Source organism: Syngnathus scovelli, chromosome 1, assembly GCF_024217435.2.
Source record: "Syngnathus scovelli strain Florida chromosome 1, RoL_Ssco_1.2, whole genome shotgun sequence".
NCBI lineage: Eukaryota > Metazoa > Chordata > Actinopteri > Syngnathiformes > Syngnathidae > Syngnathus > Syngnathus scovelli.
In genome coordinates, this window is record NC_090847.1 from 18,967,863 (window position 1) to 18,993,490 (window position 25,628).

Genomic DNA, 25,628 nt, shown 5'->3' on the forward strand with positions numbered 1-25,628 from the left:
ACAATTGCTTAGGAGGCATTCAAAGCGTTCCCTCATCCCAGACAAATGTCATTGGACATTGAAATGTCTTTGGTCATAATAAACAACACATGGTTGACCAGTTGGGTCCAATTGGATGCTAACTACACTCTGTGTTAGTTGTGTCCTATGAACTGACGAGGGAAAAACAGGAAGCTAGCCTTCCCGTGCAACGAGGGCAGCAGGGCAGGTCAGGTTAATACAGAAAGATGAATATTCCCTCTTACGTTATTGGTAGGAAATATATCAAATATTTCCAGAAAGACTGTGCTATACAAGCAAAAACTTTGCAATCTCTGATTAAACCAGTTACTTAATACGATTTTGGACTGATGTTTTTTCCACACTTTTACTGCCTACTAATTTGTGCAGTGTTTCCAGGCAGTGCTTTTTGGTCGTCAATCAACCTCTGTCTGGCCCTTATCGGTATTACCGATTAGCATTTTACTGAATTCTTTACAATAATCCTTACAATCATACCCTTTGTCACCCCCCCCCCCCCCCCCCACACACACACACAGACACAAAACACGCACACGCACACACACACGCACAACACACACACAACACACACACACGCATGCAAACAGCGCAAAATTAATGGTCTAGGTCCTGTGGTGCATAGCCAATTGCATGATCACATGTGCAGTGCAGGGCTGATGTGTTCACGGTGACTTTGTCATTGTGCACTTGGGACTTGGAATATAGAAGTACTTTTAGGGTTAACATTTTATTATGCAGGCAAACATAGTGAATAATCTTTCCTCATATGAACATGGGTTGAATTAAAAAACAAAAAAGTTACACATTGCAATTAGTAATATGTTATTAGGTTAGGCATGAGTATGGTAAAATACTGGCAAGCACATCTGCCTCACAAGACTTTGCTCGGGGGTTTGAATCTCGGCCTTCCTTGCCTACAAGCTGAATTATTGCGGTATTTGTGAGTTCACAAAACCCAGATTCCATCTTGTCCTCTGCCTGCAGAATTTCTCCCAACCGAACTGCTGGTGATGCAAATCAATCACAAAGCAACAGTGTTTTTTGTTTTTGTTTTGTTTTTTGTCACGTACACACACGCACATGCACGCACGCACACACGCACACGCGCACACACGCACGCACGCACGCACACACGCACACACACGCACACATTGATTGGTTGAATGGTTGTTTGGATTGATTGATGACTATTTGGTCCGTAGTTGTTGAAGGCGATTACGTATATGCTCTTTTGACTAGTTTTGCCATGTGACGAGTGGGCGTGAGTTAGCTGGGATATCATTACTATCATGAGGACAAAGTGAGAGATAAGTGAGAGATTGCATTATCAGAGTAATGTAGGCACTTTATCCGTGTGAACTGACGGGCAGGGTCAGGTTAAGGTCCTGGAATGTAGACCAGGGATTCCTCCACGTATCGCGACAACTGACAATCCTGGATGCGATTTTGTTTTTAATCTGTCATGCGCTTCATCTCAAACTGGTATGACTGGTGTTTTAGAATGAGGAAATAAACGGCGCGCTTTATTCTGGTAGCGAGTCACTAATGGTTTTAAAACGATTTTTTTAAAAAAAACTCAGTCAAATGAGCAATCGCTTGAGTGACAGGTCACGTAGGTGGAAAGGAAGACTTTATGGTCAATGGATGTAGGGAAGTGAGAGAGACATGAGGGGGCGGAGTTAGTTGTCAAGTGACATGCCGTACAGGACAGCCTCTGTGGCGTTTAAAGGCAAAAACAAGCAGACACTGACGTTCGGACTTTCTCAGAGTTCTTTATGTCCAGTGGGTTTTGAGACAACTTAAAACAGCGACCACCAGGAAATGCATGGCGAAACGCACACAGACAGCGATACACACATGTTGTGTCAGCGCAAGAGGAATGCCTTGAAGAGTAGAACAGAAAAGAGGTAAACATGTGTGACTACCCCCACTCTAAATATTCAAGCACTGATCGGTATCCTAAAAATATCCCACTAATCAAAGTTGAACCTTGTACTAACCTTAAACTCACAAACGTAGTTGTCATATAGTGTATGACTTTCGTGTGCGCTTACACAACTATAGTCTTGTGTTCTACTTGTCTGTATGCAATAAACGTGTATTAAAATATAAAAACATACTGTATAACTAGAACCCAATAGAAAGCAACAATTCAACCCCGACTGTTTGTTTGTAGTGCGAATGCCACTCCGCAACAGTGTGGGACTCTCTGCAGGGAACTCTGTCCTAGACCCACAGGCATGCAAGTGAACTAAGTAAGTCTAAAATTATATATCCTTTTTCTGAAATGACCAAACTATATATTACGAATTTAAAAATCCAGTTAAAAATAAAAAACGTCCAAACTTATGAGGACCATTTATTCACGTGACTAGATAGAGCATATGTTTCCTATTTGATTGAATGTTGCTTGCAGAGTGCCGTAATTGCATTTCTGGCTTCAATGTGTGAAGGTAAAGTTAAGTTGATCACATGTGAATGCTTTGCAAAAGCTGTATCTGTGACTTATCTTGTTTTCTGTGACATGAGACTTTATTGACATACACAGTACAGGGTGAGCTGCCATTTGTGAGAGGAATGGGTTTGATGTCCCAGCTGTCAGGAAACAGCAACTCAGTCCACAGCTGTTCTCTGTGGATATTGTGACTTCTATATCACAACTACAAGTCACTTTGCTATTGAAGTGTGTGTTTCGTGGTCCGTTTTTTTGTAATCTCGACAGCTGTTGTCTCCTGGACAGCTTTTGGTTTGGAGCAATGACAGAGCATGTGACCCTGTCAGACTGGAGCAGAATTTTATTAGATTAGACCGACCGGCTCAGTTGCGCTCTGTGCGAACAAGCAATTTACCATTCAATGTCAGAAGCAGCTCAAAACTGTTAAGAGCTTTCATGCTCAAATTCAGTCGCTTGCACATCAGACATGATGGCACTGGTCTCTGCCTCTTTGACAATCAGTGCAAAAATGAGGGAAAGTAAGGGCGTAAGACATTTTCTCAAGAAGCCTAAACAGTGGTTAGAAAACACTCAGTAAATATAACTTGGATTACTCTGATTTTACAAGATTCACAAGCAAGTGTTAGCTTTACACACATTTGCACAAAACTCTTCCATTACAGAAGGAAAAACAGAAACACAACAGGCACTGAAATAACTGAAGTCTATGACCTAACATTATTGTCAAAACACTAATTGAAGTGACCTGGGCAGATTATAATGGACCCTGCACATATTCAGATTTACCAAAGCCGCCCAAGAAGATAAATGTGGCTCCTTTTTATTTTATTGACACACTATGTTGTTTTCTTTTTACCAATTGCTACTTTGTCACATCTGTCAGTATAGAGCTGAAGTGACTTTGTGGCTTGTAAAAGTGCATTTTGGAAATTCATTTTCAAGTTATTTCAGTGACCACTGTTGAGTTTCTCTTTCTTTATCGGAAGAGAACCAACAATTTAATTTGAATGTGAATTAAGTCATGCTTCACAGGCCATTAGTGGGGACTCACAGAGTTCATCTAATGTGAAGGAAACAAGATCATGAGTCTTAAAACAATGACAACTGTCTAACCTAAGATATATTAGCTGGTCTTAAGCCATCTATCCAATTTCAATACTACTTGTTCTCATTAGGATTGTGGTAACTGGAACTATTTGGGACAAGAAGTGGGATTCACCTGAGACTGCTCGCCAGTTAGTTGCTGGGCAGAAGATTAGACAAACAACCATTGAAAGGGAAGTCAACCCCAAAAATGTTTTTACGATAATATGTTATATGTGCCCCCACTAGTCTAACACGGCATTCATATTAATACACCTGAAACTTGATTTTACGCGCTTCGATTGCACACAAATTTCTGTCGAACGCGGTTTGGTCATGGACCCCAATTTTTTTTAAATGGATGCTATAAGGACCATACGAAGCTAAATGACTAGCACGTAAACCTTAGCGCTAGTGATTTGATTTATTTCCGTGACCGATTAAAGGCGTTTGATAATAAGCCGGGCTGTTTGATTTTTATGACTGCTTTATGACAGTGTTACGGACAGCTAGACTTGTTTTTGATTGAGAAAGGGGAAAGTTCGCGGAAGCATCTCATCCACACTGTTAAAGTACATGGCCAGACACAATCGCAGAATAAGTGGCTGCATTATTCGCTCATCCATCAAAATAATATACTCAATCCGCTTGGTATTGTCATCTGTGTATCGCTTCTCTTTTAAGAAAATGTCAACAGACTTTGATGAGTGGGGAGAATTTACGGTAACAGACGGCAAACAGACCCCTTTGGCTGCCCAACAATATGCCTGATTTAAATTAGTGTAACAAGGTACCCTTTTGGCCCCCTAAAAACATGCCTTCCTAAAGACTTTCTATTCAGAGCGCTTTCATGGTTAATGCAATTCCCAAACTCTGGACCTCAAAGTCTGTTTAAACTCGAGCTTTAGGTGTATAGCATTTGTGAAATATAGATTAAGCAGCAAAATTCATGGCAGGAGGCGGCCATTTTGCTACTTGGAGCAATTGTGACGTCATTTTCAGTCGACAGCAAGTGGCAAAATGGCCGCCCCTGAGATGGATAAAAACAGGTGGATTTTACCTGTCAAATTTATATTCCACAGACAGAACATTAATCATTGTGTTATGTCTGTGTTCCACAGAACGTATTACAAAAGAAGATTAGGGTTGACTTCCCTTTAACACTCAAACTTGTGCCTGTGGGCAAGGTTCTCACTAAATCTAACATAAATATGTTTGTAATGTGGCAGGAATTAATGTGGCAGGAAGTAAGAGGCTTTTGCCACATTAACTCCTGCCTATATATATATATATATATATATATATATATATATATATATATATATATATATATATATATATATATATATATATATATATATATATATATATATATATATATATATACCGTAATTTCTGGACTATAAGCCGCACCGGACTATAAGCCGCACCAGCTAAAATTCAGGGATATTTTTGTTTTCTTCTTACATAAGCCGCACCGGACTATAAGCCGCACGTGCACATGAGTTTTTTACAAAGAAAGACAGTACACAGAAAGCCGTAAAAATCCATAAATACGCCGCGCCGCCATTTAAGCCTCAGGGTTCAAAGTAACCTTCTGAATGAAATGCATTAAAAGTTCACATTCATTACAACTTGTTTTTGGTGAGCAAAATGTCAGAAGAATTTAATCTAAATGCTGATTGATTGGCTTTCAATACAATGCAGATGGTCCAAACAGCGCCACTGCTTTGTGTAATCTCTGAGTCACATGGCAGAGTAAGAGAAAGGGTTTAGAGCCCTTTGACGCAGGTCACCTAGCGTGCATTCCTACTAAAGCTCATAATAGTCACAAACAACACAGCCAGAATAAGCAGCAGCCATAGTAGTGTTTTAAAATAGTATTTTTGTTGTTGTTTTTTTCTTCAAGATACTGCACAACAGTGGTCCACAGCCTTTTTACAAGTGAATAAAAGTGATCAAGTCATCACAAAAATCACGAAAAAAATCTTATATAAGCCGCACCTGACTATAAGCCGCAGGGTTCAAAATTTTGGAAAAAAGTCGCGGCTTATAGTCCGGAAATTACGGTATACATACACATACACACACACACACACACACACACACACACACACACACACATACTACATACATACATATATATACATATGGACATAGAGAGAGAGAGAGAGAGATTTTACACATTTATACACAATACAGTAAATGCTCCAATGACCCAATAAGGAACTTCTCCGTTGTACTGTTGCGGAACATTTGTGTTTTATTGCTTCCTACATTGCCCTCTGTTGCTACAGGTTGGTTGTTTCTGTCATATGTTAAACATGAACAGAGACTTTATGTCATGAAATACTGTTCAGTGTGGGTACTGCTGGGACAATTTACTTGAATCAGGTATGACAAAATTTGGGCTAATTATTGATTTGGTAAAGATCAGCATAAAATCTGTTATTCCGACAATCGGCAGCTCTATTTGTATGCCTCCCTTAGCCACAAACCGTGATGAACCTTCTTCAATGTTTGTGCAGGATGATTGTGCCTTTGTGTGTTGATGTCATACCTTTCTTACTCATCAGAGGACAAAGAAATTTAGGATGTGGATAAACTGATCCTTTATCTGTACCACCCAGGCTGCTCTCCCCCGCCTTTTCTGTGACCTTGCCGCCTGCCAATCCATAGCATTGCTGTACTGGGTAGATCAGCAATTATCTCTGCAATTCACACAAAAGACAGACAACACTGTCTATTGTGACACACATTCTGAGCATATTTTAACAGTACACACACACACACACACACTCACACACTCACACACATACGCAAACACACACACGGACACACACGATAGGGGGAAATCTCTGTAAGGTCCCCCGCACACACATACACACACACTCATGGATTGGAGAGAGTGCTTTGTGCACTCACGCTGGCTGAGCAGGGGAGAGAGAGGCTGCTGGGTGGAGGTGGATGGACACAGACAGACGATGGGACTGCGGAGCGGAGCCAGACTAGAAACCGAATAAGAGACAGAATAAGAGAAGGAACACTTAACACTGAGGACTGAGGAGGGGAGAGAGTGAAAGACTAGGCAGGATAAGAATGGGAGTGCAGAAATAGGAAGGGGAAGCGGGCCTGTCCGGCGGAAAGGAAGAGAGTGAATTGTTGCTCCAGAGGCAGGAGGGAACCTATGGGATGGCATTGATCCCTGGGAGCTGCCGCCTCTTGGGCCAGATGGCGTCTTGTTGCTGCAGACCGCTGCTCCACTCCTCCTGCTGTGGACCCCTCATCAAATTTTGCCTCTCCTCCTTCACAGGTCGGTCCCAGCCCACTTGGCCCGGGTGTCATGACTTGTAGTGGAGTGTAGTTCTCTGTGCAACATGGGTAACACAATAAGCCAAGAAGGTAACATTGAAGGGCATTGTGTGTTGTTTGTGTCGTAGAAGCATGTGAGCCCGCAAGTGCGACCCGAGTGGTTCTGTCAGTGCTGTGTTTTGTGTTGTAGGATGGAAGTGAATGGGCTCTTGTCCTCTCCAACGTCATGTCGTGTTGTATTGTGTGGCCAAGTTGTGTTCTCGATTGTCTCTGTGTGAAAGCTTTACAGGATACCTTAGCACTGACACAGCATGTTGATAAAGAAGGAAGCCGCTGTTGTAACAGTAATTTATTTATTGTATGTCTAAAAAAGAGCGCATCTCCAGAAGTCGGGTGCAGAGTTGAGTGCGCACGTCCGGGGGATTCTCTGACGTCACCCTAAGTGTGCTCTCAATGCTGTCGTATCCCCGTAAACCGACCCCAAGCCCCCTAACTAACATTTTGTATCACCTGTCCCATCCCCTCATGTTTAGAAGTAACAGTATAGTCTATGAAAAGCACTTATATATGACATACTTCTTCACAGACATCTCTCCTGCTGAGCTGGATGCCTTGTGGAGGGAACCACCATATAATCTCGGGGGGACCCACGAACACTTTTCTGGAAATTACATCATGACTGAAGGTAGGGTATGTGGTGCAGCAAATTGCATCTGCCTTAATCAAACATGTATTTCAATATTTTGAGCAGCAAACAAACGATTTAGAAAGACATGTGACTGTGAAAGTGGTGGTGCACATTCTTCCTGCTCTTTGTAAGCCTCGTTGACACCATTAGGGTCAGCTAATAGCCATCTGTCTGACTAACAGAGATAGAAAAGAATAAAACTACTCAATACTCATGATCTTAAATGCAGTGTAGAAAACAGACTGCACTTGGATCAGAATAAATATGAATGTAGACAGTCAAAATTATTGGAACAATACTAGAATAATATTGACTTACAGATCCCTACAGATGGTGTCACGTTGGATTTGAGATAACAGCTTTTGAGAAGAAGAGGAAAATATGCTTGTTTTATTTACGCATAGGGAAAGAAATGCTATCACAGTGGAATTCTGACAGGTTGAACAGAAGGTGTTGCAATTGTGAGAAAAAAAATATCTCTCTTACTCTTGTTAGTATCTATCCGATTTACCTATTTCTTTTCACATAAGATTGTTTTTGCTTTTTTTGCTCCATGTTTTTGGTTGTACTCTCATGCTCTACCGCTGATGACGAAAGAATGTAAAAAGCTTGAGCCAAACTTTTTTTCTATGGAAAGAAGCAAATGTACTCTTACACTCGTGCTTGTATTGTCACAGAACACAACATTCTTTAGATTTGAAAAGATCATTCAGAGTGCCCTGAAATGGCCGGTGGCGTCACCTTGCTCTTGACTGTAAATCACCAAATGTTTCCCGAGCGCGGCACCGCTGCTGCTCACTGCTCCCCTCTCCCCCCAGGGGATGCATCAAAATCACATGGGGATGGGTTAAATGCAGAGGACAAATTTCACCACACCCAGATGTGTGTGTGACGATGATCATTGGGACTTTAACTTTGACATGTTAAACTGTGATCCATTCTTACGTCTACCATCAGGTGTAGGTGAAGATGAGGACGGCCCCCTGGTGGAGTCAGAAGTAGACGCAGAGCCAGACAACTACTGGAAGAGAAAAGAGACCCTTCTTAAAGGAAGTCGGGTGACAGTGGGCGAAAAATGCTCCTCAGGTAGGTTCCTGATGCAAGTGTTGCATTCATGGTCTCAAAAACTTTTGGAATTTTTTAAATCTTGCCAACTCAGATACCCTCTGCATCTCTTGAATGCAATTCAATTCAGGCAGGTTGGACCACACAGGCTAGGCCACTTACTTTGGGCTGTAAGTGCGGACCACTAATTGAATAATGCTGCGTTGCATTACAGGTTAAAAGCAAATTAACCATTAATTAATATTAAGATAGTTGATCTACTACAATTGCAGGTCTAAACTTATTAAATAGTTTGAGGTGCTGTTTCTTAAGCTCTCACCATGACAAGTTACAACCACGCAGGTGTGGTGTAAACAAATCTAAATCTAAATTTTATTCGCTTATATCCTATACGACTTTAAATTTTTTTTGTCATGAATACATTTTCAAGTAGTATTTGAAATGGATGATATAAGGACTGTACGAAGCTAAATGACTAGCGCTAGTGATTTGCTGGATTTCCGTGACCAATTTAAAGGCGTTTGATCTTTGACTCCTTTTTTACTGATAGCGAGGATTGTTTTTGATTCAGAAAGGGGGAAGTTCGCGGAAGCCCCCCAATCAATACAGTCACTCATAAGTCAAAGAGCGTGGCCTGACACAGTAATAGAATAAGTGGCTGCTTTATGCTCTTTTCCATCCAATTCACAAATGACTTTCTCAAGCCGCCTGATATTTTCATCTGCGTATTGCTTCTCTTTTAAGAAAATGTCAACAGACTTCAATGTGTGGGGAGGATTCACAGTAACGGACGGCAAACAGACCCCTTCGGCTGTCCGTCAGCATGCCTAATGTGAATTAACCTAAGAACCCCTTCGGCTACCTAAAAACATGCCATCCTAAAAAGACAAGACTTTCTATACAACGCGCTTTCGGGGTTAACGCGATTCCCAAATTCTGGACCCTAAAGACCGTGTAAAATCCAGATTTAGGTAATATAAATTGCAGATTACAATAATGATGCATACAAATCTGTGGCTTTACCGCTTCACACATAGTATCACACGACGTGGACTATACTACACAAATAAAACATACATGAACAATAATGAAGGCTTACCCTGATCCCCTGCCAGGTCATGTCAGGAAAAGTTATATTGACTAAATCAAACTATGATTTTTACTTTCATACCCCATGATTTGCACCATAGTGGATTGACAGAACTGTATTATAATGTTCCAACTAATTAAGGAATTTTAGTCATGCATACCGACAGGACACATTTACGTACCTACTCAGCATCTTAGGTCCATCACACTCTATGGTTTCTGCTTTTTAAATGGATTCAAATGGCCACATGGAGAGTCCAGTCAGCAATCTGATAGCTTTGTTATTCCTCTAGGGACTATGGTAGTTCTCACAAAGCATCTCACTGTAATATGAGCTGCCATAGAAAATCTTTAATGAACTTCCGAAAGTTTTCCTCTTGCTTGCAGACAGTAAAACCATTCGCTTTTTAGTTTTAGTATGCTTTATAAAACTATAAGCTTTTTGGCTTCCAGTGCTCTTTCGCAAATCTCATTTGGCTGTATGTATCCTGTCTAGAAGTTACGCTTCTTTTCACTGGACGCCGCCGCTCCAATGAGTGTCCCGACCGGGCTCTCCAGGAGGCCCTGCGCACCCGGCTCCGTGTAGTTGAGAGCAACAGCAAAGATGTCATCCAGTTATTTAAGGTGAGTGCAAAATGATACACATTAATAGATGCAGAAACTTGGCTGTTAATCTTGGCCTTTTAAATAACCCAATGAGCCGTCGTATGTGTAGTATTTCACAATGCACTGTGAAATGCATTTGTTGAATCTTCTGTTCAGTTTATGAGGAGGAGTCTTTGTTCTTGCAGGACCTATCTGCACGTCTGGTGTCTGTCCATGCAGAGAAGGACAGTTTTGTCCTCACATTTAAAACTGCAGAGGAACTCTGGAAGTTTTCGACTTATTTAGCTTTAGGTACGTTTTGTTTATTGTCACTACTTTTAGCAATATTGATGTTCATTGTGGCTGTTATTGGTATTAATTACAGTCTTTGTGCCTACTGCATGGCAGGTTATGTGGCACGGTGCTTGGAGAACTTCTTGTGTGATCAGTCCTTCTGGCTGGAGCCAAAATTGCTCAGCGACTTGGAGATTAGTGTCAAAGTAGATGAGGATCATCTGGCCACCCTCTACCTAGAGCTTTTACTCCAGGAAGGTATGAAACGTACGCAATGCAACACACGCACACACGGAATATATAGCTTCTATAGTAAAGTCTTATGACATCCAAACAGTATTTTCATCAAAATAAATACAATAATCCCTCGCTACATCGCAGTTCGTTTATTGCGGTTTCACTACATTGCGGATTTTTCTTCCAAATTAAAAAAAAATCATATTCAAAATAAAACTTCTAATTTGGGGAATTATGGCATGAAAGTTGCCCACACGCCAGCAGAAGGCACACTTGTATCTTTTTATAAAAAAAAAAATCGTTGTAATAATAGGAGTTCTAAACACATATTTGCAGTGTTGTACCTTGTTATAAAAATATTGTTGTAATAATAAGGGTTCTAAAAACATATTTACACTATGTAAACTTGTACCTTGTTATAAAAAATTATAATAACAAAAGCTGTTCTAAAAACATATTTACAGTATGTGTTAAGAATTCTCCATGTTGTTAATCAGTCATGCTTTGATTTGAGGTAGTGTGCTTTATTTTGAAGGCCGTTTTCAGGCGATACCAATTCCTGTTTCACGTTGTTAGTGGTACAGCAGTGATTGATTGATTGATTGATTGATTGATTGATTGATTGATTGATTGATTGATTGAAACTTTATTGATCCCCCAGGGGTGGGGAAATATGAACGATCACGTGTCTAACCTTTAGGACAATGTAGTATTGCTCCAAATGTTGGTTTACATTCCTTTAGAAGTCCGTTTTCACGTGTTAGCACGATCGCGAATTAGCATATTTCCACTAACTCGTTAGCCTGCCCAGTACTTATTGTTAACATTTTACATGCACACACGTATAATATTTATATTTTCAATATTTATACTAAATTTTCTGTATGTTATTTATACTATGAATGTATTATTTACATGTTTGAAGCAATTATTTAATGTTCTAATGATAAAAAATATGCACTTAAATGGTTTCATATACATTTATTGACACACAAAAAAATTTACAGATGAGCGGGTGACCCTACTTCGCGGATTTCACTTATCGCGGGTGGTTTTTGGAACCAATTATCCGTGATAAACGAGGGATTACTGAATTTTGCAATGCTTAACAGTCCCATTTTGCCTGACTTGGCTTCCCTGTTTCACATACATGGAGCACATTATAAGATATTTTCTTTTACAGCAAAACTATAAAACTACCTGTCATACTGCAAATTAATACAGTTGGCATTGCAAAGTAAGTTTTACTTTGCAATGCCTCTTGCTGCCGAATTTTGATGAGATTACCTAATCTGGTTGGTGTCAAGCAACCATCATCCATTTCCAAAGGACAGAGTAAAACCACTTTGTATCTTTGAGTTGTGTAAAGTGTGCATTAATGAATGAACATTGTTACAGGATCTTTCTTTGCTAAAGCACTGTGCACAAGACATGATGAGGATGATGAAGATCAGCTGTCTTTCAAAAAGAATGACCTTCTCATGGTGAAGGACACGGGACAGGAGGATATGTGGGAGGGTACTCTGCTCTCCACTGGACATCACGGCCTCGTGCCAATCACCGCCACTCAGCCGCTTCCCTACCCTTTCTACCAGTAGGTTTTTCTCTATTGGATTTTTATTGAGCGACTTTATGATGCAATGTAAAATACTTGCTTAACCTTTACTTGTGCTGATTTTGTGCATGTATGTCTTTGTTAATGGCATTGTCCCCTTGGGTTAGGTGGTTCCTGCGGAATTACCCGGGCGATGCAGGGTGCTCACCAACAGACAAGGAAGCATTTGAACATCCACTAGGTAGAACACACAGTACACACAGAAAGTAACTTTGTGGCTGCTTATTTATGCAGCAACAGCATTAATTGTAAAATGGAACATCATCCGAGTGTCTTTGCCTCTTTACTTTGTTGTTATTGTTAGGTGAAAGTTTGAGGGGTGGAATGGCATTGACACAGGAACTCCAATGTCCACCAAATCGTTCACGCTGACTTTTTGTCTTCTATAAACAGTGACAGGTTCGTGTGTAGCGGTGGTCGACTACAGTCCAGTGGTTCAAGATGAGCTCCAGCTAAATCAAGGAGACGTTGTAGAGATTCAAGGACTACTTGTTAGAGGCCTTGGCGTCTTCATTGGAAAACACTCCTCCACTGGTCGTACCGGCTTCATCAACAAGTCCCATGTCAAGCCTCTGCACACCATGTCACTGTAAACAGATTTAATCCCATTGCACAGTATGGCTTGAAATTTAATGGTCTGATGCTGATGTAAAGCACTTCATCCTTCAAAACCACTCCCTCCTGTTTTCTCTTGCTTATCTTAATGTTTGTAGCATAACTGAACTCTAGACAGGGTGGAAAGCATGAGAACATCAGACCCACAGCTCTAATGAGAATGCTGCCTTTGTTTCTCTTGTATAGTGAGACCCATTTGGTATTTCTGACCGAGGAGGAGCGAACCACGCTCGCTCAGACAAGCCTGTTTAGCTCCGAGTCGTGTGATGGCAACCTAATGGAAAGGCTCTTCTCATCTGACATCAGCTCGATTTACAGGCTTGGTAAAGCTCAAACTCATCACTAATATTGGCTTGTAAAGTCGTCACAGAGTAGATGTATTTTGGTGTCAATCTTTATGAGCGGGAAAGCTTGCACCGAATAAATGTCCATGTCTTTTCAGACAGGCTGGATGAGACTGACTTCATGTACATCAGGAATCGGCCCAAACGTGGTAAACCATTACTTATTTGTGTTTTACACATTTATTTGTAGCCATTATTATGACTTAAATGTTTTTGCTAACTTCAATTTATTGCTGTTTTTGCTAGAATTTTAACATTACCATACATAACCATAATACCATACCATAATACATAATACACCCAATTAATTTTCCATTTAAGTAAAACACAAATACACAGAAGTTGACCCTAACCCTAAACTCATTGTTGGATTATTTTCATATTGTACAAAGACTCAAGTCCTAAAATGTAAGCATTTTTTTTTTTTTTTTTACTTTGCATGTTCTTAGTGACTTGCAGATCTCATTTGTGCATGCATGAGGACCAAGTGAAAAAAAGGCTACCAAACGACAAGTGTTTTTTTTAATGTTAGTGTATAGGTGAATGCCCAACTGTGCAACCAGCGTAGAGCACCGAGCCATGGGCGACTTTGTACTGGGAAAGCCAAAAAAAGCCACGGAGCTCCGCTGAATTTCAAGCAATGACGCGGTCAAAACTGGCATGGATTGACGGGTCGAAGCTTACAAAAATGAAAATACTAGACTCCAAAAAATAAAGTAAAAATATAAGGCGTGTGAGGAGAACTAGAAAAACTAATGTAGAATGTAGGTCATATCTCCGGCGTCGCTGAACACACCCAAAACCTGAAGCAATCAATCTGATAGTGACACACCAGGTGATGAGTCTATAAACTATAAATGTGATTCATTTAGTTTTAGTCGAAAATGATTAAGGTTTGTAACTATTTCGTTGCCTTGGTGTACACTTGACACAGTTACTGTTACGTGGTTGGCATTGACTATATAGTGGTTTGCGTAATTGACTTTTTTGTACTTGTTGGCGTTAAAGGTCCCACTCAATGTTGGTTCTGTGATTGACAAACAGCTGGGCCATGACTTGATGTGCATTCCAGCCCCTGTTGTAACAGTCAACAGGATAATTGGTAGAGAAAGTGGATGGACTGATTATGTGGCACTCCCATATAACTACCATGCTGTCACTTCCTTTGTGTTCTAACAATAATCTTCCTTTTCAGATCACAAGGTCCCTGCAAGCACTCGTCAGAGTGTCATGTCGGACAGAAGCGGCGGAACGCCCCCGTACCAATCCTCCCCCCGCCCATCGCTATCGCACTCATCACCTGGTGTGTCACTCTATCAGTCCCACAATTCTCTGACACAGGAGGGAGGGTGCCTGTCCTTCACTGTAGAAGACACATTCAGAGACCTCGGTGAATTCCACGAAGATCTCCCTCTTTTCTTGGAGGAAAACATTTGGGAGGGGGACGAATCAGAAGTTAGGGATCCAACGTTGATCCTGCTAAACCATGACCACTTCCAGGTCAGCAAAATTGCAATCAAGTCACTTTGTCAAGATGTAATCTGTGACCCCTTTGCGACCTGATGCGTGCATGCGCAGTAGGTCGGCCATCTAGGATTGCTAACTAAGGCAACTACACTAGAACACGCAATGATGCACATTTGTATGATCTGATAAGAAACATACACATAGATCCTATGAGGCTATTATATTTTCATCATCTAGAGAAGATGAATGAGTTTAAGTTCTATTAAAAGACTACAAGGAAAGAAATTAGGGGTGGAAATACTACGAAATCCCCAAGTTCTATGAAAAGAATACACAGAAGATTGATTAGTTTGAATTAGAAAGAAATACCAAACTTTACCTACAGTATATTACTAATGCGCACCGTTTATTGTGTAGGCACCACCAACGCATTTTGTGTGTGTGAACGTGTTTTGATAAAGTGTAGTTGCTATAGTTAGTGATCCAAGATGGCTGCCTTCTGTGCTTGCGTGCCTCAGATCGTGCAGGGTTGCGTCTTGACACATTTCATTTGTTTCAAGTCAGGTTCTAAAAGGTGTTTTAGTTCGCTTCCAGTTCATGGCAATGGTTTTCTCTCTTACTGAACTAATCTACAATGTGTGACAAGTCAAATTTGCCAACACATGACTTGAGATACTTCCAAGATGGAATTGTAATTGATGTGGTGCCAGTAAATCATTTTCTATTTGTACATTAAAAGCTGCTAGGAAACTTAGTGTGTATTTGTTTTTTTCCTCCTAGGAAGACTTCCTCCCCATGTATGACCTCAAGTATTCCTTCCTATGGATGACCTTCAATGGAAAGGGCGAGAATGAGCTCTCAGGTCAGCTTGAGAGTGTCAGGGAGTGTGCCAAGAGGATGGGGATGCACTGGGCACATAGGCGAGCATGTTTCCTCCTGGGAAGACTCTGTGCCAGGAAGCTCAAGCTATCGCAGGTCATTTATATTCTAAATACATAATCCATTTTTGGTTTTATTGGTTGATTTGATTGTATCACATACTGTTCCTCATGCGATTAGAACCTAGTCATACGAATGTCAGACTTACCTTAGGTCAAAGTTCAAAATCTAATGAGATCCAATACAGGCCTTTTGTGACATGCTATTGAAGAGTTGTTAGTGTTTCATAAAAATAAAAAACTTTCCCATCATAACATTTCTGACATGCTGACACAGTTTTTAACACTTTGATAGCTAATGTCCATAAAATGCACATAATATAACCAATTATTGCTATGTGCTGGCCAATATATAACATAACTGAAAATGCACAGGTTTGTTTTATTAATATGATAAACAGTCTGATGTTCCCTCATAAGCAAAGTAGTAACAATGCTTGGTATGGCGCAGTAAGAAAAACAAGAAAAGGAAAAAGAAAAACAGTTCAAACATGTTCTACTGTATACAGAGACACACATTTGATCTTCCTACAGTTTTATGAAAACATTGTTTTAATTAGCAAGTTTTCATCGTACACATTTCAATATCTGAAATGGATTGTGAATGTTACAAAGTGTTTCTGACAATATCCTCCCTTTTCAGGCTCGCGTGTACTACGAGGAAGCTCTGAGTGTTCAGGTGGAAGGCTTCAGAGACACGCCGCTGTTGATCGCTCTCCTCACTAACCTCACAGCCGTCTACCTGAAGCAGCGGATGACCGATAAGCTGCCCCTCACCCTGGAGAAGGCCAGCGCCATGCTCCTTTGTCTTCCCAAACATACCTACACATCCTCCGATGAAATTGAACTGCTCAAACTGCTTCTGAGGAGATCAATGGTCACAGGGGATAAATATCTGGAAGCCCGTGTGTGCTACCTTATCGCCAGCCTCTTCCTGCTACTAAGGAAACCTGACGATGCTCTTCCCTTTGTTGAGCGCCTCCAGTTCCTCTCCTCAACTCTCTCGGCCAACGATGGGCTTTCTGTAGCACCTCTGGACCTCAATTGGCTATTGAGTTTGCTCTATCATCGGAAATACATGCCTTACCTGGTGTTGGCTTCCCTGAGCCTCGACTCAAGACAAGACCACTCGCTCCGTGACTCCTTCCAGAGGATTGAAAGGTTTATCAGGAACTCAGCTCGCCTGAACCCATTCTGGAAGGAGGGAACCTCGCTGCTTCCTGCCCAGATTGTGGTTTACCTCCTGCAGGCACTGGCTATAGCTGAGAAAGAGGGGGACTTAAAATCGCAGCGGGACCTATGTCTGGGCTTGGCCTCAGTTTACCAGCAGTATGGTGCTCTTGATAAGTCTGTGTGCTGTGCTCAACGAGCAGTGGAGACGGGAGGCTTCATCAATGAGGAGGAAGCTTTTGAAGCCTCTGTGTTGCTCAGCTGGCTGTTGGTTTTAACAGGCCAGGCTGAGAAAGCTCAGGGTGTCCTACAACCACTGCTTATATCACTTCAGGTACAAAACCACTCTAAAGTCATGTATCGTTTGCTCCTTCCTTTAAAAGTACTCTGATGTCTGTTTTCATGTCTAACTACTTTGCAGGGGTCGGACAGCTCCACTCAAAGAGGTGTCATCCACAATCTCTTGGCTTTGTGTCTGAGGCAACAGGGCTGTATCCCAGAGGCAGGCTGGCAACTCCACTCGGCCTTGGTAATATCCCGGGAAAGCGGAAACCAGAGGAATCAGGCCCTGGCACTAGCCAACCTGGGCTGCCTGGCACTACATTCAGGGGCATCTACACTGGCAGAGCATTTCTTGGTCAGGTCAGATATCCTCCCAATTTTAGACTACTTTCTCCTGCAAAAGTGTATACACCCCTTCTCAATAATCAACCAAGTATGTATATCAAATCACAATGTGCTCTGGCAACAGACTTACCTGTTAGTTGTTATTCCAGATCTCTGCGACTTTTTGAGGAACTCTGGGAGAGCCCCACAGATGAGGAGCATGTGCAGACCTTCCTTTGGTTGGGGAGGAGCTACAAAGACAGGGGGCAGAGTCACCGTGTCAGGGTGTCTTATGAAATGGGACTTCTAATGGCACTGCATGCTAGAAACCTGCCCAGTAAGTATGAAGACTGATCAATAAACGTCAAATAAACAAATTTTACATTGTACACCCTTCAGTGAACAAAACTATTGAACACTTCACAATCTCCTAATGTAATTAAATGTGTTGCATTCAAATTGTGCCTTATTTACTGTGTAGGTCAGTTAGTGGTGGCCAAGGTGCTGAGTCGGCTCTATTCAGACCTACTGCTTTACGGTCAAAGCATCGTCTATTATGAACACTGCGTGTCAGTAGCCAGGGAGCTGAAGGATAAGAGACTTGAAGGAGAGTACCTTGAAATCTTAAGCAGCCTCTACCTCTCACTAAATACTGAAAGGTGACTTTTAATTCTCATTCAGCTTTACACAACCTGCTTTTTTTATGATAACAGACCAAAACGTTTTTCAATTATGTGGTACAGATCATCTCGTAAGTCTTTGGATTACACCAAGCAAAGCCTGAGGATTTCCATTGATTTAGGCAAGCGGGAAGAAGAATCTGAGTCTTGGTTGCAGGTGGGAAGAATTTATTATCTCATCCAGGAGGATGAGCTGGCCGATATGTACCTGCAGGTGAGGAGGGCTGCGAGCAATATGTTTGGATTGCGTGATGGTCACAAGGGTCGGATGTTTTGACAGTTTAAGTACATATCTGTCCCCGATACTTACTGCTTTACATTGCTTGTGTCAAAATAAAAGCATTTTTTTTTTCTTTCTTTTTTTTTTTTAATGAGTGAGAACAAACACAACTTGCAGAACACCCCATTTTAACTCAATTCACATAAATGTCAACTATCCATTGTAACTGAGCCAGCAGCGAATGAGTGAAAGGGGACGTATCCAGCGGATCGTGATTCTTTTCAATTTTTGATGAAACATATTAGAAATGCTGTTGGTTATAGTCAGGATCAGCGTAGCTCATATACTGATCCAATATATTGTAAGATCCAATACATATATTGTAATAATGGAAATCAGTTGTACCGTATGAACATAAAACTGTGATTGATAGGCAGCAGTGAAGACGGCCCTGAGAATGAACGACCCCCATTTTTCGATGAGCATCTATGAGGAAGCAGGGGACGTCTATTTTAAAGGACACAGGAACAGGATGGCTTCAGTGCCTTTCTACAGGGTAAGTAGAAAACGCAATCTGTTTCAAAGCTGCTTTCAAAATTCCCATATGTCTGACATTGATGGGACATTTTTCGCTTTTCTTCTTAAACAGGATGGCAGTTTACCATTTTCCCGAAGTATCAGAGACACCCATTCAGAGTTCCGCTTGCTGAGTAAACTAATACAGCTGTTAATGGACCAGGGGGAGCAGGAAGAGGCTCTGCAATACGCGACACTAGCTGTTGAAGTAGCTAACAAAACAGGTACAAGCAAAGCCACTGAGTTTGTACAGTTGAGTTACGACTTATTTTTGCAGGTGTGAATATGAATGAGAGGACAGCCTACCACCGACTGGCGACAGTTTACTACAACCTTCAGCATTATGAGATGGCCGAGAACTACTATCTCAAGTCCTTGTCTCTCTGTCTGCCCATCATGGAGCACCCAATGGAAGCGCGCTACTACACTCAGGTCTACTGCAGGTTGGGAAATCTCATGCTGCACAAGCTCAAGGTACTACGTAGACAATGGCACTAATGTTTCCCTTGTGCAAATGCTGAGACAAGCATTCACAGTTCTGTAAAATTGAGTTTGGTGATCACACTGGGGAACTGAATCTGAAACTGAAATTGAAATCTGTTAGAAAAATCTTAAATCAATATTTTCCTGAAATCTTTCAACCCGAGTCAATAATATAATCAGAAAAATCTGCAAAGGGTCTCATTGTTTAAAACGCAGGTTTTAAAACTGGGGAAAACATTGCAGGGTAGTTTGGATTTTTTGCTGACATAAATTTGGCAAGAATGCACATGATAGAGTATACAAAATGAGTCTCAAAAACTGATGACCAAAAGACAGTCATTCCGGCTCTTTCTTTCTGTATGTGACTAATCAAATTTCAGTATACACCCGCTATTCGCCAATGATAGGAATGGAGTCCTGCCTCATATAGCGGAAATCTGCGCGTAATCTACCACACCTAAAGGATTACCGTAATTTCCGGACTATAAGTCGCGCTTTTTTTCATAGTTTGGGTGGGGGGGCGACTTATACTCAGGAGCGACTTATATATGTTTTATTTCACAAATTTTTACTTGAGCATTAAGACATCACTTACTTACAAGTATAGTTGACCACTTCCCATGTTATTTTTAGTATAGTTGATCACTTCACATGCTTTTATATCTTTATCTTGAACATATTCAAAACATAAAAAATAGAGAAAACATCAAATAAAGCAATTAACACTTTAAGCACCATATCCAAGTCCACTGTCTGCTGTATGTACACTTGCTCTATTTTTGCTCCTCTTATATTTATTATTATTATTTATTATTATTTGGCCCGTTCTCAGCTCTTTGTTTGTGTTTGTCACGTTAGCATACCTATCGTTTAGCCTGTTGTTGCTATTTAATGAATTGGAGTGACACCGATTGTTTTATAAACATGTTATTCATGTAATAGTTGTCCTTAATCACTCTATATGTTACGTTAGGCCCGTTCTCAGCTCTTTGTTTGTATTTGTCACGTTAGCATACCTATCGTTTAGCCTGTTGTTGCTATTGTTTAGCCTGTTGTTGCTCGTTCATGACTGTTTTTGGTGTGGGATTTTGTCGAATAAATTGCCCCCCAAAATGCGACTTATACTCCGGAGCGACTTATATATGTTTTTTTCACTTTTTGGGGCATTTTATGGCTGGTGCGACTTATACTCCGGAGCGACTTATAGTCCGGAAAATACGGTACTACTTACATGTCTATTAGACAGGGCTTTGGCCTGAGCATGCATGTGTGAGTTTTGCAGCAAATAACATAGGATGGGTTAGAAAAGAAAACTGCAAACAGGTGAATTCTATAAGAAATAGGCCAATCATTTGGAAAGCCTTCGAAAAGTGAGTCTAGGTTTGACCAAAACATCAGATCTAATTAGACTTGAAACTCTGACTGCGCTTCACCAAAATACGGGACCGCAGTTCTACTAAAGTCTTTGAATTCTTCACACAGTCAACATAGCAGCCTTTAGTATCAGGGACTTTTGTACGATTACAATTATTTCATTTGTTATTTCAATTACCTTAATTCATTGTTTGTCCAGTCATTAGCGCACTTTGAGAAATTTACCATGTCCCCGAATATACTCTGTTTTGAAGGGTTTTGCAGTTCCTAGACATAGGCTTCATAAACTATTCTTTTGGATTGTTTCTTGATTTTGGATAAACCAATGTATTTTTTTCTTGTCATGCTTCCTCACCAGGATTCTTATGATGCATTGGGTTATTTCCACCTTGCTCTGGCAGCTGCCCTGGAGGATCAAGCAAACGCTGAGGCCCTGTACGTAGTGTATATGAAGTTAGCGGAGATCCACGGGAACCACATCCCTGATGCTCAGCTATGCCAGCTGTACAGAGACAGAGCCCATAGCCTGAAGAGAATTCTTTCGGGAGCAGAGGACTCTGCTGTGAACCAGGAAATTGGAAAGGATACAGATGAAGTCTGTGACAGTGAACCATTCCCAAGAAATTGTCGAATGCAAGTGGATACCGACAGAGGCACTGCGATCAGAAGAGTGGATGACTACATTCCTCCTCCTGACACAAACAATTCACTGGTTGACATCCCTGCATTTACTGCCAGTCAGTCTTATAATGAGAGTATTTTGACTGAGTCCTTTGACACAGCCAGGGAGCACATGTCAGACTCATGTAGCTCAACAGACACTGTACAAACTTCCCCCAAACAATTAAATGGGGATGATGATTTGTCCAGTAAAATTAGTCTCTATCCTGAGAAAGAACTGGACATGGCTCCACATTTTGATCAGAAAGATCCCAGCAGTGGAGATAACCTTTCATCCTGAGCGGATTCACGTGGGCCTCCACGCAAAAAAAAAAACTCGCGGCACTTTATGTTCCTTATTTCCCTTTTTCTAGACACGTGTCTGAGCCAGTAAAAGGAATGCAATGTTCCAACAAGATGGCACTTATTTATAAAATGAGACGAGAGTTCTAAGTTGCTTTAAATGATGTGCCTTTTTATGATACAGTTGGCATATCAGAATGTTGTCACAATGATAGGGGTTTTCTATGTCTTTTATACTTCTGTGACATGTCTTACAAGAAATAAGAGAAAGAACACATTTCGACAGATGACAACATCAATAAATTATTTTTGGGCAATATTGACACTGAGAACACGCAAGTAATTTTTTTAGTATTTGTTTCCTTATGATACTGTTTTTGCATTACTGCTTGGCTGAAAGGGTTTACAGAGACCTTTGAAAGAAGGGCACTGTTGTGGAAACAAGACAAATATAGTGTGCAAACAAATTCCAACATTGTGGTCATGCAATAAGAAAATATTGCACGATTATCCGCATACTTCCCAACCTTATGGGGGAAAAAAATTGCACTGCAGCCACAATAAAAACATAACATTCCAAATAAACAATGTAACTTGTAACGTCTGTGCTCAAACAATTACACCTACGGACCCAGACTCACACTTGCAAGTATTAGTTTATATTGATTGATTTGACGCAGCCGGCAACTCAAAATCGACATTTTCAAAACAGTTAACGCAGAAGGCTAAACACATCCCACAGTGGTGAAAATGCTGCATTTTGTTTGCAAAAGACAATACCTGTGCCAAACCATTTAAGATACGGAACAAAAGCAAATATACTACAACTATAAGAGTATGAGATAGCCACAAGTGATACTCTTCTGTCTCTTCTGAGCCCTTCCAGCGATACCTCCACCTCACACACAAACTCCTCTTCCTCTGACCCCTCTACCTCTTACTCTTATCTGCTTTAGACCTCCTCCATCCATGCTTGCAAATAACACAGGCCTGAAGACTGATTGCAAATGGAAAAATTTTGTGAAGAGGTGTCAGACGAGTGCTTTTAGTGATTGCATACTGATCAGGGAGTTTCTAGGGGCTCGGAGCATATGGTTTCAGTTTTGTAACCACAGCTAAAACAATGGAATTTGGACTAATGGAATGACATCGGTGTTAACTGTTTTGCTATAGGTTGGGAAAACCGTCAATCTAATGAGAATGGGTTAATACATTTGCATGAGATGGTGATGATAAAGGCCGAGAGTTTCCCAGCTTCTCCAAACAGGTCAAAGCAATCAATAAAAACTGTAGGATAATGTGTGCCTAAAGCTTAGAACAAAATAGTGCTGAAAAAACAACAAAACACCCCTGTTTGTCTGGAGAAAGGAGATGGTAAATTAGGTTGAGTCATGAGTTTTGTTGTTTTCTTTCCAAATTGTTGGTGGGTCATCCTCCCACGTGATCCTTTTATCTTTAATGCTCACAATATTACACAAGAATGACTAGCAGAAGACTGCATATTTTAAGTTGCACTACTTGCCAGGAAGATTGAAACACGGCCGTGGAGCTTTATTCTTCCGGTTGTGGAAGAAAGGATAGGGAAGAAAGAAACTGTCCAAAATAGTTCCAATTCTTTCTTTATTCTCCCCCGAGTTGAAGGCTGGCTCGACCTACCTAGCCCATATGTGACAATGTGTCACTCCATGGTCATTCAACTAGAAATGTGTGCCAGAGTACAGATAGATAGGAAGAACAAAACATGTCACAGATAACCTTGCTCAAGTCTCCTATCTACTTAGTATTTGCCAAAGAGGCCTAATCCTTGTGTTGGAGGAGGGAGACATGTAAAGCAGGCAGGACAGCGGCCCGGATTTTAACACCCCTGGCCTAGATACTCTGTTGGAGCCAATTTAGTTTCCTTTGCTTAAATTCTTATTTTTGTTTAAGATTCGCTGGCCTTGGGCCATGGACTTTTATTTGACAAAGCCTTTGGTCACCTGACAGTCACCTGATCAGGGAAATAGGCTGCTCCCACTTGGTAGTCAGTCTCAGTTTGACAAAGTAGGAAGACAGTAGTGACATAGTTTTTTACCGCTAAAAGGCCGTTTCAAGTTACTTCAAGTCTGCTCCAAGCTTGAAATTTCTGGAACTTGAAACTTGGAATTTAGAAAACAAACTTTAGTTTACTTCATGGAACCCTAAATGTTGAAACCTTAGTTGGATTACAAACACTTTGGATTTGTACCTGTGTGCCACCTGTTTGCCTGCCTGCCATTCCCCTTCCCCCCTTTCCTTGCTTGGCCTACCACCTTTGCCTGCCTGCCATTGCCTCTCTCCCTCAACCTGCATGCCTGCTTGCCTCCATTTTGGACATTCTACCTCCATCTTCAAAAGGGTATGAGCAACAGCTGTACACAGTATTTTAAGATAAGCGTGTGACAAGAACTATACAACATCTAACCTTTGAAATGTCAACTCCGCAATTTTTAGGGTATATGACCCTGATGACCCTGACTGGCCATCAATATGAATGGCCATTTTTAACCACTTCTGGCAAACACTTAAAACATTTAGCTCCACCAACATTTGCAGCCTGGGAACTGACCCTTCACTTGACCCTTCTTAGGCTTCCTGTCATACATGACACTTGTGGCGCGAGCCCTCAAGGATCTGAAGAATCTGCAAAAAGAAAGCGAAATAATCTGACTTCTTGTAATTTATTAGACTTGCGTCTTTGTTCAAGTTCAAATATTTTCCGTTATTTTTTCCCCCACATACGACACAGGAATCACTGTGGCTCTTGCCCAAAGAAAAGCAATGAGATTATGTAATTCTCCAATGTATCCAGAAGAGAGCAGTCAAAGTCAAAAGATGGTTATGGCCACATGAGCTGCTCCAGTAAGTTGCAACAAGTGAATGACACTGAAGTCAAACAAGACTGTCCTCTTGGCCAACTTGCATGTACGGATATATTGTAGCATGTGATAACTGTGGAGGGAAAAATGGCTATGTCTAGTAAATCGTCCAGGAAGAGTATAGCCAACTGTTCGGCAAAATAAAATGCATGATATGCACTTTACAAATAGCTAAATACCAGTGAAAACAATTAGCGTGTTGAAATTTAAAAGGCTAAAGAGTGTGCCTACATGACTTGCATACTGAACAGCCCTGCTGTTTCTTTCTTCCCAAGAGGCATAGCAAGTCTAAACCTCTATTCACCTCAGCCAAAACAAGCAGAGTGTTGTTCTTTCCTTGTTTTAAAGAATTCCCAGACTTACCAAAATATTCTTTATGCGCAGTGTTCCATTGAATTCAAACGTAGACTTGAAACCCACAATAAACACATGATACAGTTTGAACTCGACGTAAAATGGAGGTGTTAAAGTCAAGTAAAAATATAAGATGTACTAGTGACTTCTGGCATTGTGGAATGGAGTGTTGCTTGTAAAGTGGCTCATGCTAAAATAACAAAATTAACATAGTCACACTTAGCCTGAGCGTGTATGGTGAATTTTTTGACTCGCTTTCATTTTTGCACATTTCAACAATATTTCCGTATAATATATTTAACGGTTAAATCCAAATGTTGCACAGTTTGTTACGCTTAGAGTAAATGTTAAATCTAAATATAAATGCGACATCTAATCTAAATCTTGCTTTGCAAACAGCACCTTATACAAAGTATTATACAATGCCTTCAATGAAATTCAACAGATGACTTGGACTTTTTTGTGATTACTGTAATTTTGAATATTTGATGAAAATC

At 40.8% G+C, this 25,628-nt stretch overlaps 1 protein-coding gene across 4 annotated transcripts; it reads left to right on the top strand.

The window, feature by feature from the left end:
• Positions 1 to 1,304: 1,304 nt before the first annotated feature.
• sh3tc2 (SH3 domain and tetratricopeptide repeats 2) lies at positions 1,305 to 22,203 on the top strand. 4 transcript variants are annotated; one of them, XM_049738283.2, is made up of 24 exons: positions 1,305 to 1,928; positions 2,198 to 2,276; positions 6,873 to 6,961; positions 7,458 to 7,556; positions 8,517 to 8,645; positions 10,210 to 10,337; positions 10,505 to 10,610; positions 10,707 to 10,850; positions 12,228 to 12,423; positions 12,552 to 12,625; positions 12,838 to 13,033; positions 13,246 to 13,382; positions 13,502 to 13,552; positions 14,599 to 14,903; positions 15,651 to 15,845; positions 16,452 to 17,312; positions 17,400 to 17,620; positions 17,755 to 17,921; positions 18,066 to 18,243; positions 18,328 to 18,478; positions 18,918 to 19,040; positions 19,134 to 19,284; positions 19,338 to 19,534; positions 21,276 to 22,203. In XM_049738283.2, the coding sequence occupies exons 3-24, from the start codon at positions 6,937 to 6,939 to the stop codon at positions 21,876 to 21,878; spliced, it is 4,437 nt and encodes a 1,478-aa protein (XP_049594240.1). In that variant the 5' UTR covers positions 1,305 to 1,928; positions 2,198 to 2,276; positions 6,873 to 6,936; the 3' UTR covers positions 21,879 to 22,203. The 4 variants fall into 4 exon arrangements, with proteins under 4 accessions (XP_049594240.1, XP_049594249.1, XP_049594229.1 ...); XM_049738292.1 differs by lacking the exon at positions 6,873 to 6,961 and having other exon boundaries at positions 1,306 to 1,928; XM_049738272.2 differs by lacking the exons at positions 1,305 to 1,928; positions 2,198 to 2,276; positions 6,873 to 6,961 and adding an exon at positions 6,437 to 6,872 and having other exon boundaries at positions 10,213 to 10,337.
• Positions 22,204 to 25,628: the final 3,425 nt, after the last annotated feature.

What these genes read in the sequence shown, in the direction of transcription:
- sh3tc2 (XM_049738261.2), top strand. Translation starts at nt 6,752, where the DNA reads ATGGCATTGATCCCTGGGAGCTGCCGCCTCTTGGGCCAGATGGCGTCT. An exon ending in AAATTACATCATGACTGAAG is followed by an intron (nt 7,557 to 8,516) that starts GTAGGGTATGTG and finishes GTCTACCATCAG; the next exon opens with GTGTAGGTGAAGATGAGGAC. An exon ending in CTTCAGTGCCTTTCTACAGG is followed by an intron (nt 19,041 to 19,133) that starts GTAAGTAGAAAA and finishes CTTCTTAAACAG; the next exon opens with GATGGCAGTTTACCATTTTC.